The sequence below is a fragment of the Nerophis ophidion genome, linkage group LG10 (genome assembly GCF_033978795.1).
Source record: "Nerophis ophidion isolate RoL-2023_Sa linkage group LG10, RoL_Noph_v1.0, whole genome shotgun sequence".
Classification (NCBI taxonomy): domain Eukaryota; kingdom Metazoa; phylum Chordata; class Actinopteri; order Syngnathiformes; family Syngnathidae; genus Nerophis; species Nerophis ophidion.
In genome coordinates, this window is record NC_084620.1 from 30628380 (window position 1) to 30645879 (window position 17500).

Here is a 17500-nt window from a genome sequence, read left to right on the forward strand (position 1 = left end):
AATAAATTCATTTATTTTTTTACTTTGCTTCTTATAACTTTCAGAAAGACAATTTTAGAGAAAAAATACAACCTTGAAAATTATTTTTGGATTTTTAAACACATATACCTTTTTACCTTTTAAATTATTTCCTCTTCTTTCCTGACAATTTAAATCAATGTTTTTTATTGTAAATATTTTTAATTTAATTTTTCATTTTAGCTTCTGTTTTTTCAAAGAAAGAATATTTGTGAACTAATTCTTCAAACTTGTGATTAAAATAAAAAAAAATATTCTGGCAAATCTAGAAAATCTGTAGAATCAAATTTAAATCGTATTTCAAAAGCGGATTTTAATATTTAAAACATGTTGTCAAAATTGTAAAATTAATCTTAATCAGGAAACTAATAATGTTCCATAAATTATTTTTTTTATTTTTTCCAAAAGATTCGAATTAGCTAGTTTTTCTCTTCTTTTTTTCGGTTGAATTTTGAATTTGAATTGAAGATGAACTATGTTTCAAAATTTAATCATCATTTTTTTCCTGTTTTCTCCTCTTTTAAACCATTCAATTAAGTGTTTTTTTCATCATTTATTCTCTACAAAAAAACCTTCCGTAAAAGGAAAAAAAATGTACAACGGAATGACAGACAGAAATACCCATTTTTATATATATATATATTTATTTATTTATTAAAGGTAAATTGAGCAAATTGGCTATTTCTGGCAATTTTTTTAAGTGTGTACCGAACTGGTAGCCCTTCGCATTAATCAGTACCCATGAAGTAGCTCTTGGTTTCAAAAAGGTTGGTGACCCCTGATCTACACTGTAAATAGTCATAAAAATAAAGAACACGCACTAAATGAGAAGGTGTGTCCAATATTTTGGCCTGTACCGTATATATGCATGCGTCATGCCCTTTTTCAACGAAAACGCTGTTTAATGGTAATAACACAAAATTCAATTGTAGGATATTTTATGTGAAATTAGTGGAGCCTTAAATAGGTCAATAACACAATTAACTTTAATGCAATACTATTACACTTAGAAGAAAATCCCATTTAAATGATTGTAATCCAAAAGGGCCCCCACTCAAAAAAAGTGTTAAAAATAGGTCATACATTTATTTTAAACTTTCAACACATTAGTCTCCAGATCAACCTCAGATCTACAGTGGGGCAAAAAATTATTTAGTCAGCCACGGATTGTGCAAGTTCTCCCACTTAAAATGATGACACAGGTCTGTAATTTTCATCATAGCTACACTTCAACTGTGAGAGACAGAATGTGAAAAAAACATCCAGGAATTCACATTGTAGGAGTTTTAAAGATTTTTTTGTAAATTATGGTGGAAAATAAGTATTTGGTCAATAACAAAAATTCAACTCAATACTTTGTAATATAACCTTTGATGGCAATAACAGAGGTCAAATGATTACTATAGGTCTTTACCAGGTTTGCACACACAGTAGCTGGTATTTTGCCCATTCCTCTATGCAGATCTTCTCAAAAGCAGTGATGTTTTGGGGCTGTTGCCGAGCAACACAGACTTTCAATTCCCTCCACAGATTTTCTATGGGGTTGAGGTCTGGAGACGGGCTAGGCCACACCAGGACTTTCAAATGTTTCTTACGCAGCCACTCATTCGTTGCCTGGGCGGTGTGTTTGGGATCATTGTCATGCTTGAAGACCCAGCCACGTTTCAACTTCAAAGCTCTCACTGATGGAAGGAGGTTTTGGCTCAAAATCTCACGATACATGGCCCCATTCATTCTTTCCTTAACACGGATCAGTCGTCCTGTCCCCTTAGCAGAAAAACAGCCCCAAAGCATGATGTTTCCACCCCCATGCTTCACAGTAGATATGGTGTTCTTGGGATGCAACTCAGTATTCTTCTTCCTCCAAACACGACGAGTTGAGTTTATACCAAAAATTTATATTTTGGTTTCATCTGACCACATGACATTCTCCCAAAACTCTGCTGTATCATCCATGTGCTCTCTGGAAAACTTCAGACGGGCCTGGACAAGCACTGGCTTAAGCAGGGGGACACATCTGGCACTGCAGGATTTGATTCCCTGTCGGCGTAGTGTGTTACTGATAGTAACCTTTGTTACTTTGGTCCCAGCTCTCTGCAGGTCATTCACCAGGTCCCCCCGTATGGTTCTGGGATTTTTGTTCACCGTTCTCATGATCATTTTGACCCCATGGGATGAGATCTTGCGTGGAGCCCTAGATCGAGGGAAATTATCAGTGGTCTTGTATGTCTTCCATTTTCTGATAATTGCTCCCACACTTGATTTTTTCACACCCAGCTGCTTGCCTATTGTAGATTCACTCTTCCCAGTCTAGTGGAGGTCTACAATTCTTTTCCTGGTGTCCTTCGACAGCTCTTTGGTCTTGGCCATAGTGGAGTTTTGAGTCTGACTGTTTGAGGCTGTGGACAGGTGTCTTTTATACAGATAACGAGTTCAAACAGGTTCCATTAATACAGGTAACGAGTGGAGGACAGAAGAGCTTCTTAAAGAAGAAGTTACAGGTCTGTGAGAGCCAGAGATCTTCCTTGTTTGAAGTGACCAAATACTTATTTTCCACCATAATTTACATATAAATTATTTAAAATTCTTACATTGTGAATTCCTGGATTTTTTTTTCACATTCTGTCTCTCACAGTTGAAGTGTACCTATGATGAAAATCACAGACCTCTGTCATCATTTTAAGTGGGAGAACTTGCACAATCGGTGGCTGACTTAATACTTTTTTGCCCCACTGTATCCGTTGATTTTAAGTTTTTATTATTTTTTATGGGTTTTTGTTTTGTTGTATTCTCTTTTTATCAAAGAAAACTTTGTTTGTTATATGGCAAACACACACAAAATATGCAATATTATCCCCCGAAGTTTTTCAAAGTACAATATTTGGTGTGACATCATTGGAGTCTTAAATTGGTCAATAATTCATACCACCATTGACTTTGATGCATTATTATTTTTTGAGCACAGACCGTTTTAAAGAAACAAACAGCTTGCATGGCATCTTTGTTATGTCAGCGTCAACATAACACATTTTTTCTCATTAAGTTTTACCTGTTTTCTCTTTTACCTCACCGTTTTATGTTTTTTTGATAGTATTTTTTAGAATGTTACTACATATGCCGTCAAAAAATAGCTTTGGGTCGCACTTTGGACATGCCTAATTCAGTGCTATCTCGATTAGCACGAATATGCAATGTAATTTCTAAATAAGACCAAAGTCTAAACGCTTATTATGCTCAAGTACTTATGTTGCGCCGGGCTGGTCAAGGTCAGATGGTTTTTGGGTATCTTTCAACAACTTCTGGCAGAGGCGATCACAATAATTGTCTTTTCTTTTGACTTCTCTTTGTTATGTGCATGCTTCTATTGTGGAATGAGCAAATTAGCTTTTTTTTTTATATTATGGATATTATGTCTTCGTTTAAATTCTGTTGAAATAAAAAGGTCAGTCAACTAACCATTTGGGACATCCCATGAAGAACGTCAGAAATCCTGATTGAAGTTGTTTTTTTATGCAGAACAAGTGAAGTGAATTATATTTATATAGCGCTTTTCTCTAGTGACTCAAAGCGCTTTACATTGTGAAACCCAATATCGAAGTTACATTTTTAAACCAGTGTGGGTGGCACTGGTAGCAGGTGGGTAAAGTGTCTTGCCCAAGGACACAACGGCAGTGACGAGGATGGCAGAAGCAGGGATCGAACCTGGAACTCTCAAGTTGCTGGCACAGCCACTCTACCAACCGAGCAATACCTCCCCAAAACAATGAAGAGTCTAATAATATTAATGATACCAGTATTCAAAAACAGTACCAATTTATTTTAAAACTATGTCACATAATGACTTCGCAGGGTGTGTGGAAAAGAAATCTCCCAGAGAATTGTCAACTCAATTCTTAGCAAGGAAGTCATTTACATTTTTTGCAGAATCATGCAACACGACCACACACAAAAATGTTTCAACAGAGATTCGAATGTCGGATTGTGCTAACCAATATTCTTTTGTGCAGCCAAGTGTAATTGTTTCATAATTAAAAAAATAAGTCTGGTGTTCCCGAGTATTACGAGATAGAGACCTCATTCCACCAGTTTGAGAATAAGTGAAAGGGTTTGTTCGGTTTGTTAAGAGACCACACAGGACGCATTCAGCGCTGGTTTGACAAAGCTAAATATTAGCTTGGCAAATGTGTTCCTTTTGTTTGCCAGCCATTGCTCAGAATGACAACGTTTATGACGTGCCAATGTAAGCATGGCAGCACTCGTGTATGACTGGGTAACAGATGCAGACTTCAATCTACTATAATAAGCCATTTTAATGTGCGCATTGGAATGGCATCCTTTTTCTACCGCTTGTCCATCTCGAATGCTTCTAAATAAATCGCTCATCTTCTATTCCCATAGGGCGCCAATGCCTCTGCTTTGGAAAAGGAGATTGGACCGGAACAGTTTCCAGTTAACGAGCACTACTTTGGATTAGTCAATGTTAGTATCATTGGTGTTTTTTTATGAAGTGTCATGTCCTTTTTCTCCAAACATAACTACTTGACTTTTCTGTTTATTTTGCAGTTTGGCAACACCTGCTACTGTAACTCGGTGCTACAGGCGCTCTACTTTTGTCGCCCGTTCAGGGAGAAGGTGTTGGCCTACAAGGTAAGGGACGAAAGTGGCGTATAGTAAGGCTGTGTTCTCTGACTCTTGCTACGTTTGCCGCAGGTTCAGCCCCGCCGCAAGGAGTCGCTCCTCACCTGCCTGGCCGACTTGTTCAACAGCATCGCCACACAGAAGAAGAAAGTCGGAGTCATTCCTCCCAAAAAATTCATTTCACGACTGAGAAAGGAAAATGGTCAGCGCCACACAGACAATTCGCTTACGCTGGCCAGGGGTGTCCTTTCAACGTTTCTCATCTTCTCCATACAGAGCTGTTTGACAACTACATGCAGCAAGATGCCCACGAGTTCCTCAACTACCTCCTCAACACCATCGCCGACCTGCTCCAGGAGGAGAAGAGCCAGGAGCGACAGCAGAACGGAAAGCTGGTGCAGAACGGTGGAGGTGGTGGAAGCACCGGAGGGAGTGAGGTCGGAGGAGGAGAAGGCGAAGGCGGGAAGGAGACGCAGCAAACGTGGGTCCACGAGATCTTCCAGGGAACGCTGACCAATGAGACGCGCTGCCTCAATTGTGAAGCTGTGAGTTACCTATTTACTGACTTGGCCTTCTCCGGTAAGGTATTTAAAGGGAAAGAGCTAGACATGCATTAGTGTGGTGGTTCTCAAGCTTTTCCCACCAAGTACCACCTCAGAAAACACTTGACTCTCCAAGTTCCACCTCAATTACCAACATTACCATACACTAATGTATGAATGTCAATGTTTGGTGGTGGTCGGAGGGCCGTAGGTGCAAGTCTACATCAGGGCAGCTGTGGCTGCCAATGTAGCTCACCACCATCACCACCATCTAAGTTGTCTGTGAAGCGCTACATAAATCTAATCCATTATTATTATTAATTATAATATACAACATCAATACAACTAATACTACTAATAATAATGTAAGTAACCCTCTATAATGCAATAAACCTTTTTTTTCATTAGTATTTTTTTACTGTCGTTATCGGAAGGTCAAGAACATCAGAGACTCCTCCTACCCCCAACAAGGACTGTTTTCACTGCTGGACTCTAGAAAGAGGTTACGCAGCCTCTGTAGCAGAACCTCCAGGTTCTGTAACAGATTCTTCCCTCAGGCCATAAGACTCCTAAACACATAATAATAATAATAATAATAATGGATTAGATTTATATCACGCTTTTCTATTGTTAGATACTCAAAGCGCTCACAGTGAAGTGGGAACCCATCATTCACTCACACCTGGTGGTGGTAAGCTACATCAGTAGCCACAGCTGCCCTGGGGTAGACTGACGGAAGCGTGGCTGCCAGTTTGCGCCTACGGCCCCTCCGACCACCACCAATCATTCATTCATCATTCATTCACCAGTGTGAGCGGCACCAGAGGCAAAGGGTGAAGTGTCCTGCCCAAGGACACAACGGCAGCGATTTTTTTGGATGTCATTAGGTGGGAAGCGAACCTGCAACCCTCAGGTTTCTGGCACGGCCGCTCTACCCACTACGCCATGCCACCATGCCGCTAATAATTAAGGCTGCGAATCTTTGGGTGTCCCACAATTCGATTCAATATCGATTCTTGGGGTCACGATTTGATTCAAAATCTATTTTTTTTCCCAATTCAACACGATTCTCGATTCAAAAACGATTTTTTCCCGATTTAAAAGGATTCTCTATTCATTCAATACATAGGATTTCAGCAGGATCTACCCCAGTCTGCTGACATGCAAGCAGAGTAGTAGTTTTTGTAAAAAGCTTTTATAATTGTAAAGGACAATGTTTTATCAACTGATTACAATAATGTACATTTGTTTTAACTATTAAGCGAACCAAAAATATGACTTATTTTATCTTTGTGAAAACATTGGACACAGTGTGTTGTCAAGCGTATGAGAAGCGATGCAAGTGTGAGCCACTGTGACACTATTGTTCTTTTTTTTTTACATTTTTATAATTGTCTAATGATAATAGGGGCTTCACGGTGGAAGAGGGGTTAGTGCGTCTGCCTCACAATACGAAGGTCCTGAGTAGTCCTGGGTTCAATCCTGGGCTCGAGATCTTTCTGTGTGGAGTTTGCATGTTCTCCCCGTAAACTGATGGGTTCCCTCCGGGTACTCAGGCTTCCTCCCACTTCCAAAGACATGCACCTGGGGATAGGTTGAATGGCAACACTAAATTGGCCCTAGTGTGTGAATGTGAGTGTGAATGTTGTCTCTCTATCTGTGTTGGCCCTGCGATGAGGTGGCGACTTGTCCAGGGTGTACCCTGCCTTCCGCCTGATTGTAGCTGAGATAGGCGCCAGCGCCCCCCGTGGCCCCGAAAGGGAATAAGCGGTAGAAAATGGATGGATGGATGTTATGGTATTGCTGTGTATTGTTTTGATGGATTGATAAAAAAAAATAAAAACATCTATTTAAAAAGAAAAGAAGAAAAAGAGAATCGATTCTGAATCGCATTTTTTTCCCCCACCCCTAATAATAATCCCCTCAATTCCCCCTAAAAATTAATTAACTCGCTGGAATATAAAGACAATATAACATACATCCATAAATGTGGATGCATATGCAAAAGTGCAATATAATAATCTGTACAGTAATCTATTTATTTATATCTGCACCTTATTGCTCTTTTATCCTGCTCTACCATGAGCTAATGCAACATTTCTTTCTTATCTGTACTGTAAAGATCAAATTAGAATGACATTAAAAAGGAAGTCTTAAGTCTAGTCTAAGTCTAATTTGATTATTCTAAAAAAGTAACAAACTAAAAATAAAAATGTAATTGATGCTAAATCCCTGTTAAAATGTCACTTTTCTAATTATTTAACATCTTGAAATGCAGTTTTTTCCCCAGTTGTAAAAATTGGGTCAAGTGGTTTTTTTGTTGGCCATCACTTACAAACAAATTCACCATACTGTTAGTAGGCTAATCTTGCTCATTCCCACAACAGGAAATTTGTCTTTGAAATCCTTATGTTTCCTCCTAAGTATCGTTAGCCTGTTGTGTCGCTGCCGGAAGCTAACCCTCCCGCCTCCACTCACAGAGGCAAACGAATGTGGAGGACTAACAAGAGGGTTCACTCCCCTCATTTAATTCTGCTATTGAGCGAATGCGCTTGTGACAATGTGTGCACTCTGCATGTGAGAGCGATGCACAGAGTGTACCCTCTTGCACCCTGTTTGGGAAGAAGAGACGAAGAAAGCAAACACACGAACATGTTAGTCATTATGTTTATTTTTTTATGTCTGATTCGATTAATTGACTAATTGATTATCGGCCCAGGCCTTGTCTAACACATAAAGGTTTATTTGAAATTGAGACAGATACAGAAACATGGATATCTGAAACAGTTATCCAATGTATGCATCATAGTGATTGTAGCTTAAGCCAGTTTACAACACTTGTCACCACCAACAACAACAACAACACAGATTTACCATTACCGTATTTTTCGAAGTATAAGTCGCTCTGGAGTATAAGTCGCACCAGTCGAAAATGCACAATAAAGAAAGAAAAAAACCTATATAAGGCGCACTGGAGTCTAAGTCGCATTTTTGGGGGAAATTTATTGGTTAAAACCCAACACCAAGAATAGAAATTTGAAAGGCAATTTAAAATAAAAGAATAGTGAACAACAGGCTGAATAAGTGTACGTTTTATGATGCATAAATAACCAACGGAGAGCATGCTTGGTATATTAACGTAACATATGATGGTAAGAGTCATTCAAATAACTATAACATATAGAAACTTGCTATACGTTTACCAAACAATCTGTCACTCCTAATCGCTAAATCCCATGAAATCTTATACGTCTAGTTTCTTACGTGAAGGAGCTAAATAATATTTGATATTTTACGGTAACGTGTTAAATAATTTCACACATAAGTCGCTCCTGAGTATAAGTCGTACCCCCAGCCAAACTATGAAAAAAAACTGCGACTTATAGTCCGAAAAAATCCGGTACTATCTGTTATTTTGGCTTGGTAAGTCCCTCTTCTTGCGCTATGTAGCGGGTACACATATTGTGAATGCACTCAAAATGCTAAGTATAAGGAAGTGTGAAAGTGCGCTGTAATGTGACGCCAAGCGATGCATTGCAGGTGAGCAGTAAGGATGAGGACTTTCTGGACTTGTCGGTGGACGTGGAGCAGAACACCTCCATCACCCACTGCCTCAGGTAAAGCCCGGGCGACGGCAAGTGTGCGCCCTCACAACCGCCATCTTGTAACATGAGCGTTCTCTCTTGGATGTGGCAGGGGTTTCAGCAACACGGAGACTCTGTGCAGCGAGTACAAATACTACTGCGAGCAGTGTCGCAGCAAGCAGGAAGCCCAGAAAAGGTAAGCCACGTCTTTTGCGCTCGAGGTTATTAGTTGGTAAACGTTGCCATGGGTCAGGATGAGGGTGAAGAAGTTGCCCATGATCCTGGCGCTTCACCTCAAGCGCTTCAAGTACATGGACCAGCTGCACCGCTACACCAAACTATCCTACCGCGTGGTCTTCCCGCTGGAGCTCCGCCTCTTCAACACGTCGGGCGACGCCACCAACCCGGATCGCATGTACGACCTGGTGGCCGTGGTCGTGCACTGTGGCAGGTAAGGCCTTCCTTCGTCACCGTGGTCTCTTCTGAGAGTCTCATGTTCTGCCGTCTTTCTGCAGCGGACCCAACCGGGGCCACTACATCACCATCGTCAAGAGCCACGGCTTCTGGCTGCTGTTTGACGACGACATTGTGGAGGTGTGTGGACCGAGACCTTCTGGATCATTCTGCTGAATGTGCAGAAACACTGCTTCAACGCAGCCTCGCCCTCTCTGACAGTTCCCGTACAAGTCGTTAGTCTTTCAGCGCCGCAACAAAAGATGTTCGCTTCACTCCAGCAGCAAATTAGAAGCAGTTGTCCGAATGCGTCATCATGGCCTCTCTGGTGGTCCTGTAGTTACAGCTCAGTAGAGCCCTCGTGGATAAAGTTGCATATGAACTGTGGCCGGCGAAGTTTCTCAATATTTTAGTCAAGTAAAATGAGTCAGTTTAGTGCACCAGTGTATAAGGCATCTTTAAAGTTCAATGGAAAGCAACAAGGACTCAATTCATAGCAAAAATAGACCTGCTTTGAACTAATAAGTTAATCAAATCACAGTAAACGTAGTGCTCTATTATTTCACCTGAAATGTGTCAAATAATAATGTTGTATAAATAATATGGCACAGTACAACAATCGACTCCGCATAAGACAATATTCGTCTTTAGTGCAACACTGCTCTTTCCTAGCATTAACACAGTAGTAAATGAAAATATTGATCACATTGTCATTTGCTCAGTGGCCCTGTGGTTAGATGTCCGCCCTGAGATTCGTAGGTCGGGAGTTCAAATCCCGGCCGAGTCATACCAAAGACTATAAAAATGGACTCATTACCTCCCTGCCTTGCACTCAGCATCAAGGGTTGGAATTGGGAGTTAAATCACCAAAATGATTCCCGGGCGTGGCCACCGCTGCTGCTCACTGCTCTACTCACCTCCCAGTGGGTGGAACAAGGGGATGGGTCAAACGCAGAGGGTAATTTTACCCCACTTAGTGTGTGTGTGTGGTGCTTTAACTTAACTTGAACTTTTATGCAAAGAAAACACTTTTAGTTGTTTTTAGTGTTTTGATAGTCGCTCACACTGTTGACACCGTGGTGTTCCCCATTGCGTCAAACAGGAAATGTGTTCTTATGTCTGATCTTCTGTTTCTCCGAGGCGTAGACATATTGTCGTGTAACTTCTTACGGTGTTAGCAACTCTAGATGGTTACACAAGAACAGTCGTTGTGATTGGATTTCCCCTGTAAATTTCCGAGCACGTCCACCGCTGCTGCTCACTGCTCCCCTGATCTCCCACGGGGTGGAACATGGGGATGGGTCAAATGCAGAGGATTATTTCACCACACCTAGTGTGTGGTGAAACTTTTATTAGTAGATTGCACAGTATGGTACATATTCCATACAATTGACCACTAAATGGTAACACCCGAATAAGTTTTTTCGTTATCACGTCAATCAATTCATGGTGACTATTGTTGGGATTTAAACTTTAACTTAAGTTGCCATCTGATTGGATATCTTCCTCACTTCTTCCACATGTCTGCAAAACCAAGTGACTTTATTTCCGTCAGCATTTTTGTCACCTTCTTTAGCTGAGGAAATAGTGCTAGTTTTTGTCAATGTGCATTTATTTTAGTTCCCATCTCCGAGTTCAGTTATTAGCAGGCAAGGAAAAGAACACTGGGTCACAGAACATGTGATTCTGCATTAAAAGGGGGAACATTTTTATTTTTTTCTGCAGAAAATCGACGCGCAGGCCATCGAAGAGTTCTACGGTCTGACGTCGGACATTTCCAAGAACTCTGAGTCGGGATACATCCTCTTCTACCAGTCCAGAGACTGAAGTGGCCTAGTGTTGGATCCCCAACCGGGTCCACTGGACAGAGGAGTGGGGCCAGCATCCCAGCCTTTGTTTCCCTTTGGCGGAGCTTTGCACTGGATCTCCACCCGTCACCGCGGCATCGAGAAAGACCAAGTCAACGCCGATTTGCGAGGTCGCCCTCAGCCACGTCTGCTGTGGTGCGCTTTTGAGGCCAACCGAACGCCTGATAAGACTTTTTTTTTTTGTGTGTGTGTGTGTGCTTATGAAATTGTTCTGACATTTGCTTGCAGGGTTCCATTCAGCAACACGCTAAACAGATTAGCGGTCCAAAGTGTGTCCCGTACAATTGCCTTAGTTCGCAGGTTTATTTCAACCCACATGCAGTCGCTCTGAATGTTTTCCTTGCTCAGCTTTTCATTTTTTCGACGACACGTCCAAGCGCAGAGTGGCTGTTGATGCTCAGCCTCCTCCTCCAGCTGGAGTCGTTATCTCCGCCTCTGCTTGATTTCTTTGTACCAAATTATGTTTACACGCGAAGCTAAGTATTCAAACTGAACAAAAAAAAAAAAGGCAGGCATAGTCTTGCGTCATTCAAAAGCGCACATTCAATCAAGTTGCATCCATTGGTTGTAATTACAGTGTTTAAAAAAAAAAAGTATATTATTTAAATATTGATATTATGAATGTTTCACTTTTTTACTTAGATGTCACTTGTTTTGGACATTCTACTAATGCTACTACTTGCAATATGTCTACCATTGTTGTGTAGGCAACTCGGAAATATGTGAGCCTATTTTTCAATTTGCTTTAATTTGGGGGAAGAGTGCGATGGGAGATGTTTGTGTGTACATAAATACAGATATTATTGGAATATAAAATAAATGCTTGCTTGAACTAATTAGCATGGTACAAATTGAATGACTAGAGTTTCACTGATAAATTGGGAGTCTTACGCTCGCTAACGTGGTGAATGCTTCCCCCTGGTGGTAAAAGGTAGTACATAACACCAGCAGTTTGGGTTCCATTTGGCTGCTTTAAAGTCTTCCTCACAGTGGACACTTTATTGCAATTTCATTTTTCAACCGCTTGTCCCTTTCGGGGTGGCTGGAGCCTATCCCAGCTACACAAGGGCGGAAGGCGGTTTACACCCTGGACAAGTGGCCCTTCATCGCAGATAGACGACATTCACACTCAAAACAAAAGTGAAACAAAATATCAAGGCTGCTACAATCAAGGTCTAAAATGTATAAAAAGACATTATGTGCACAGGATGCCTATGTAGTACATTGCCAATGCAATTTTACAGGTCGAACTTCAAATCAGATTTTGAGCATAATTTGACTGATGACCTCTGACTCTCTCCCCCCTTCCACCCGTCATACCACTGTCTCCGAGCTCGACCCTTTCCCCGTGAAGAAGTCCCAGAAGCTGGCAGAGGGTGAGGCCTTGCCCTCTTCGGCAGGCGTCTGCCTCACCCAAATGTTGCTCTCTGTATAGCCGCCGCTTCCTCTGCCACCCAGCATGGAGCCCCTCTGCTCGCCCCCTGTGAACGAGTCGTGCAGACTGGCGGCGGAGCAGAAGGAAGGATTCTGTACCAGGCTCAGCAGGTTGTGGTGGGAGTGGAATTGGCGCATGTGGTGGATGGATTTACCCGGCCAGATATCACCTGGAGTGGAAAGGAAGAGGGGTGGAGTTTGGATCAGGTTTGAAAAACAATACATTTTCAGTGGACCAACATTTTAAAGCACATAAAAAGGGAGATAAAGCTGCGCGTATAACACTTTTAAATGCAGCTACTGCCATCCAGAAATCATGGGGGAGGGGGGTGACTTCATCCGGAGGTTGAAGTGAAGTTGGCACGTTGTCCATCCATCCTTCCATTTCTGCCGCTTATTACCTTTTGGGGTCGCGGGGAGCGCTGGCGCCTATCAGCTACAATCGGGCGGAAGCCGGTGTACACCCTGGACAAGTCGCCACCTCATCGCAGGGCCAACACAGATAGACAGACAACATTCACACTCACATTCACACACTAGGGCCAATTTAGTGTTGCCATTCAACCTATCCCCAGGTGCATGTCTTTCGAAGTGGGAGGAAGCCGGAGTACCCGGAGGGAACCCACGCATTCACGGGGAGAACATGCAAACTCCACACAGAAAGATCCCGAGCCTGGATTTGAACCCAGGACCGCAGGAACTTCGTATTGTGAGGCAGACGCACTAACCCTCTGTGTACACCAGGGGCGTCGCCAGACAGATTTCACTGGGGCACGTGCCCCACTGTTGATCTGCAGTGCCCCAGTACAAATTTCACCAATAAAAAAAAACGCTTCAGTTTTAAGTCTACATAACATAGACAACAGCGCACATACTACTTAGTATGGTAATTGATTGCTACTGCATTCACTCCACGTATCAATGAGCACAAGGCTACTTAATATGGTAATTTATTCACATGTGGATCGAGACTTGGTTGAGAGAGAGGGAGAGAGAGAGATAGGATGAGAATCACTGCGTGAGGTAGGTAACGTTAGCCAACAACAATTTGCTAATTACATTATTTTGATTTTGATTTGATTCAAACTAACTCCTAGATGGATTTCAGAAAGTTATTCGCCCGCAGCAGAGAAGAAGCGAGGAATGAGAGATGTAAGTGAAGTCCTAGCTAGCTAGGCAACATCATTGTCTTAAGTTAGCTAACGTTATTCCTTGTATGAAGACAAACATATTCATTTGCTGTACGAGCTGTCGGGGGAATTTCCAATGAACATAAAACATAATGTTGGTTATTGTCTGCTGGTTCTGCATCAATGATGATTTGGAATAAGCATGTGTGAGTTGGGTGCTTCTCAAATGGTTTATCTTCAGGAAGAAAAACATTTTTCCATATCATCAAGTCGTGAGCCAAATTTTTAAATCATTCAAGTTTATTTCACAGAAAAATAGCACAGTAGACTTGTCTTGTTAATCGGTGTGACTTTGACTAAAATAATCTTGTTTTGTCACCAGAAAAATGGGTACAGCATCTGGTTTTGTTTCCAGAAAAAATAGTAACATTTCTGTATTTGTTTTCAGAAAGATGGCTGAAAATATCGGGTTTTGTTGCCTCATTTAGATTTTTTTAAAAATATATTTCCATGTCTGTCCTGAGTCCTCCTCCAACTTGTTAGTCGGTTTGCCTTTTGCTAAAATACTCACTAATAGTCACGAGAAAAATGGCTAAAAATATCTGGTTTTGTTGCCACAATTTGATTTTTTTCTCCCTAAACTTTTTTTTTTCATACACACGTGAGAAAATGACACACAATCCACTTTTATGTCACGACCCACCAGTTGGGAACCACTGGTCAACTGTATAACACTTACTGTAATATTTCCGTGTCTGTCCAGAGTGATTGACCACTTTGCAAAAATGAAAACGAGACGTTACAGTTTACTTCTCAGAAAATGATTCTCTGAACAGACACACAACAGTTGTTCATTTATTCTACTACTGTGGTTTATTGTTTTGTGTATAATTTATAGTTTTGTGTATCTGAAATAGGATTAGCCACATTGCCATAAATGGAAATTAAATAATATAAAAGAACCCAGAGATGTAGGGGTGCTTTATTTTTTGTTTTACTTTTGTAGATGTTAAATTTGCAGATGATTACTGCAATATATATTTCAAAAAGATGCATTGCTCTTCCTTTTTGCTTTTACCAGTAGCATTTTAGAAGTCTGGAGTAAAAAAGTGCACAAGTAGGTCAAATGCATTAGTTAATTTCAGGTGGTTAATCAAAGATCCATACAACATAATCTGATATGATGTTATAGTTTAAAGCACTATTTATGTATTTTTTATGGTAAATAAGTGCTAAAAATGTTTTTGCTTGCGCGCTTTGCACGCTCACATGAATTATTTGCGCCCCAGGTGTGCCCCAGTACAGTATTAGGTCTAGTGACGCTCCTGGTGTAAACCATAAATAAAAACAAAATACGATGATTTTCAAATTCTTTTCAATTTATTTTCAATTAATAGACTGCAAAGACAAGATATTTAATGTTTGAACTGAGAAACGTATTATTTGTTTTGCAAATAATCATCAACTTTGAATTTAATGGCAGCAACACATTGCAAAAAAGTTGGCACAGAGGCATTTTTACCACTGTGTTACATGGCCTTTCCTTTTAACAACACTCACTTCTTCCCAGTGAGCCTGTTCACATGTGGGATGTTCCAAATAAGTGTTTGATGAGCATTCCTCAACTTTCTCAGTCTTTTTTGCCACTTGTGTCAGCTTTTTTGAAACACGTTGCAGGCATCAAATTCTAAATGAGCTAAAATTTGCAAAGAAATAAAGTTTTCCAGTTCGAACGTTAAGTATCTTGTCTTTGCAGTCTATTCAATTGAATATAGGTTGAAAAAGATTTGCAAATCCTTCTATTCTGTTTTTATTTATGGTTTACACAACATCCCAACATCACTGGTTTTGGGTTTTGTACATCAGGCAGTTTTCTACAGCCACAGATGACCAAGTGCTAATTGAAAACCACCATAGGAGACATAGCGGTTTATTGGAGCAGTTGTGGTGTGTATTATTTTATATTGTATGAGATGTGCATGTGTATGCAAGTTAAATCCTGTTGAATCTGAATCTAAATTAGAATGAAAATATTTATTGAAAAGTATAATCAACAAAAAACACCAAGTTATTTACTTAACATCACCACTTGGTTTTGTTGTGAAATGCTATGTTTATAAAATCGTTAAAAAAGAAACATGTTTAGACTTTGATTCTCTAAAAAAAACAAAAAGAGGTGAAAGGTCAGAGTACCGTATCTGGCGTCATGTCGCTTCCTGCTTTGGTTCAGCTTGAGCACGTTGAGGAAGACCTCGCTGGTCAGGCTGCCCTCACTGCCACTCCCGTCAGGGGGGAAGAGAGGCGAAGGGGTCTCCAGCGGTGACAGACTCCCGCTGGAGGCGCCCACTGAGTCCAGAGAGGCTCCCGTGTCTCGGCGGCCCCCCGACTCGCTGCTGGTCTCTGTCACGTGACTGCCGCTGGAAGCACAGGAGTAGTGCAGAGGGGGCGTGCACAAGCAGCAAGAATATTTTAATTTTTATTGGCTACCTGAGTTTGCGGCGAAGAAGATAGTCGATAATGTCGGGGTCGGTCTGGATAAGACTCATCAGGACTTCCTGTTGCAGCTCAGCAGAAACCTAAACGACACAAGCAGCAGCTCTTATTTAAAAAAAAAATCCTCAGAGCTGATCTGGATTGTGGTCACCAGTGACGCATGAGACGCACCATGAAGAGCCTCTTGTAGTTCTGGACCAGCACCAGCGTGACATTGATGATGGCCGTGCTGTCCTCGATGTCCATGGCGTGCAGGCCCGCATCTCCTCCTCTTTCCTTCTGCAGCAAGTTGGGCCCGAAGATGACGGCCAGGTTGGCGGCGGTCATCTTGTTGCCGGGGATCTGGGCGGGGCTAAGCGTAAGAGATGAAAGGAGGTGGAATCGGAAGCGAGGGCCTACCTCCTCGTTGTTGGTGTCCACGCTGTCCTGCGCGAAGCTCTGCACGGTGTGCAGCAAGGTGAGGAGGCGCAGGAGCGTGTCGCAGTTGCAGGGGGGCAGCAGGTAGAGGAGGTGCTGCAGGAACTGCAGCTGCTCTGCTCCTCGGAGAACTGAACCAAGACAAGCAGAACTTAAGTTCTGGTGCTGGGCTCCTTTTTAAAGGTTCTGTATCATGCAACTTTTTATTGATGTTGTAATTCTACAGTAAAACCTCAATTTACGAACTTTTGGGCCAGCATCCACCCATTGTGTGTCTGCAGCGCAGCCATTTTGTGCCTCGCAGCACAAATCCCTAATCGCTCTGCGGAGCAGTGCCCCACCCACCGGGATTGTAAATAATGTAAATAATTCAATGTATATACTCTGATGATTAACCTGTGTGATGACTGTATTATGCTGATAGTTTATATTTGTACCATGAATTGATTAACGTGGACCCCGACTTAAACATGTTGAAAAACGTATTCGGGTTTATTCCGCGACCCCGAAAGAGACAAGTGGTAGAAAATGGATGTATGGATGTACTGTCGCCCTGCGATGAGGTGGCGACTTGTCCAGGGTGTACACCGCAGGTGCGGCAGATGCGCGCTCTTGCAGTAAATTAGCGCGCAGTAAATATATGTACACCAGGCATATACATTATATATATATATATATATATATATATATATATATATATGTGTGTGTGTGTGTATATGTATGTCTACATGTATATATGTGTATGTGTGTATATATATGTATATATATGTATGTATATATATATATATATATACACACACACACATATATACACACACACACATATATATATATATATATATATATATATATATATATATATATATATATATATATATACATACATATATATGTATTAGGGGTGTGGGAAAAAATTGATTCGA

General features: G+C 41.2%; 2 protein-coding genes across 9 annotated transcripts in view; one reads left to right on the plus strand and one right to left on the minus strand.

Annotated features, from left to right (window-relative positions):
• The window catches only part of usp12b (ubiquitin specific peptidase 12b), a 16717-nt gene extending 4778 nt beyond the window's left edge, over positions 1-11939 (plus strand). Inside the window, exons 2-10 of the mRNA XM_061913474.1 lie at positions 4417-4497; positions 4582-4665; positions 4729-4858; positions 4933-5201; positions 8739-8815; positions 8895-8978; positions 9036-9233; positions 9298-9376; positions 10961-11939. Coding sequence (XP_061769458.1) covers positions 4417-4497; positions 4582-4665; positions 4729-4858; positions 4933-5201; positions 8739-8815; positions 8895-8978; positions 9036-9233; positions 9298-9376; positions 10961-11062 — 1104 coding nt within the window. The 3' untranslated portion in view covers positions 11063-11939. The remainder of the gene's footprint in view (positions 1-4416; positions 4498-4581; positions 4666-4728; positions 4859-4932; positions 5202-8738; positions 8816-8894; positions 8979-9035; positions 9234-9297; positions 9377-10960) is intronic.
• Positions 11475-17500, minus strand: part of arhgap36 (Rho GTPase activating protein 36) — a 79634-nt gene continuing 73608 nt past the window's right edge. For all 8 annotated transcript variants that reach the window (XM_061913468.1, XM_061913466.1, XM_061913465.1 and 5 more), the window contains 5 exons: positions 16560-16708; positions 16332-16502; positions 16155-16243; positions 15861-16084; positions 11475-12707 (listed from right to left, as the gene is read on the minus strand). In XM_061913468.1, coding sequence (XP_061769452.1) covers positions 12418-12707; positions 15861-16084; positions 16155-16243; positions 16332-16502; positions 16560-16708 — 923 coding nt within the window. In that variant the 3' untranslated portion in view covers positions 11475-12417. The remainder of the gene's footprint in view (positions 12708-15860; positions 16085-16154; positions 16244-16331; positions 16503-16559; positions 16709-17500) is intronic.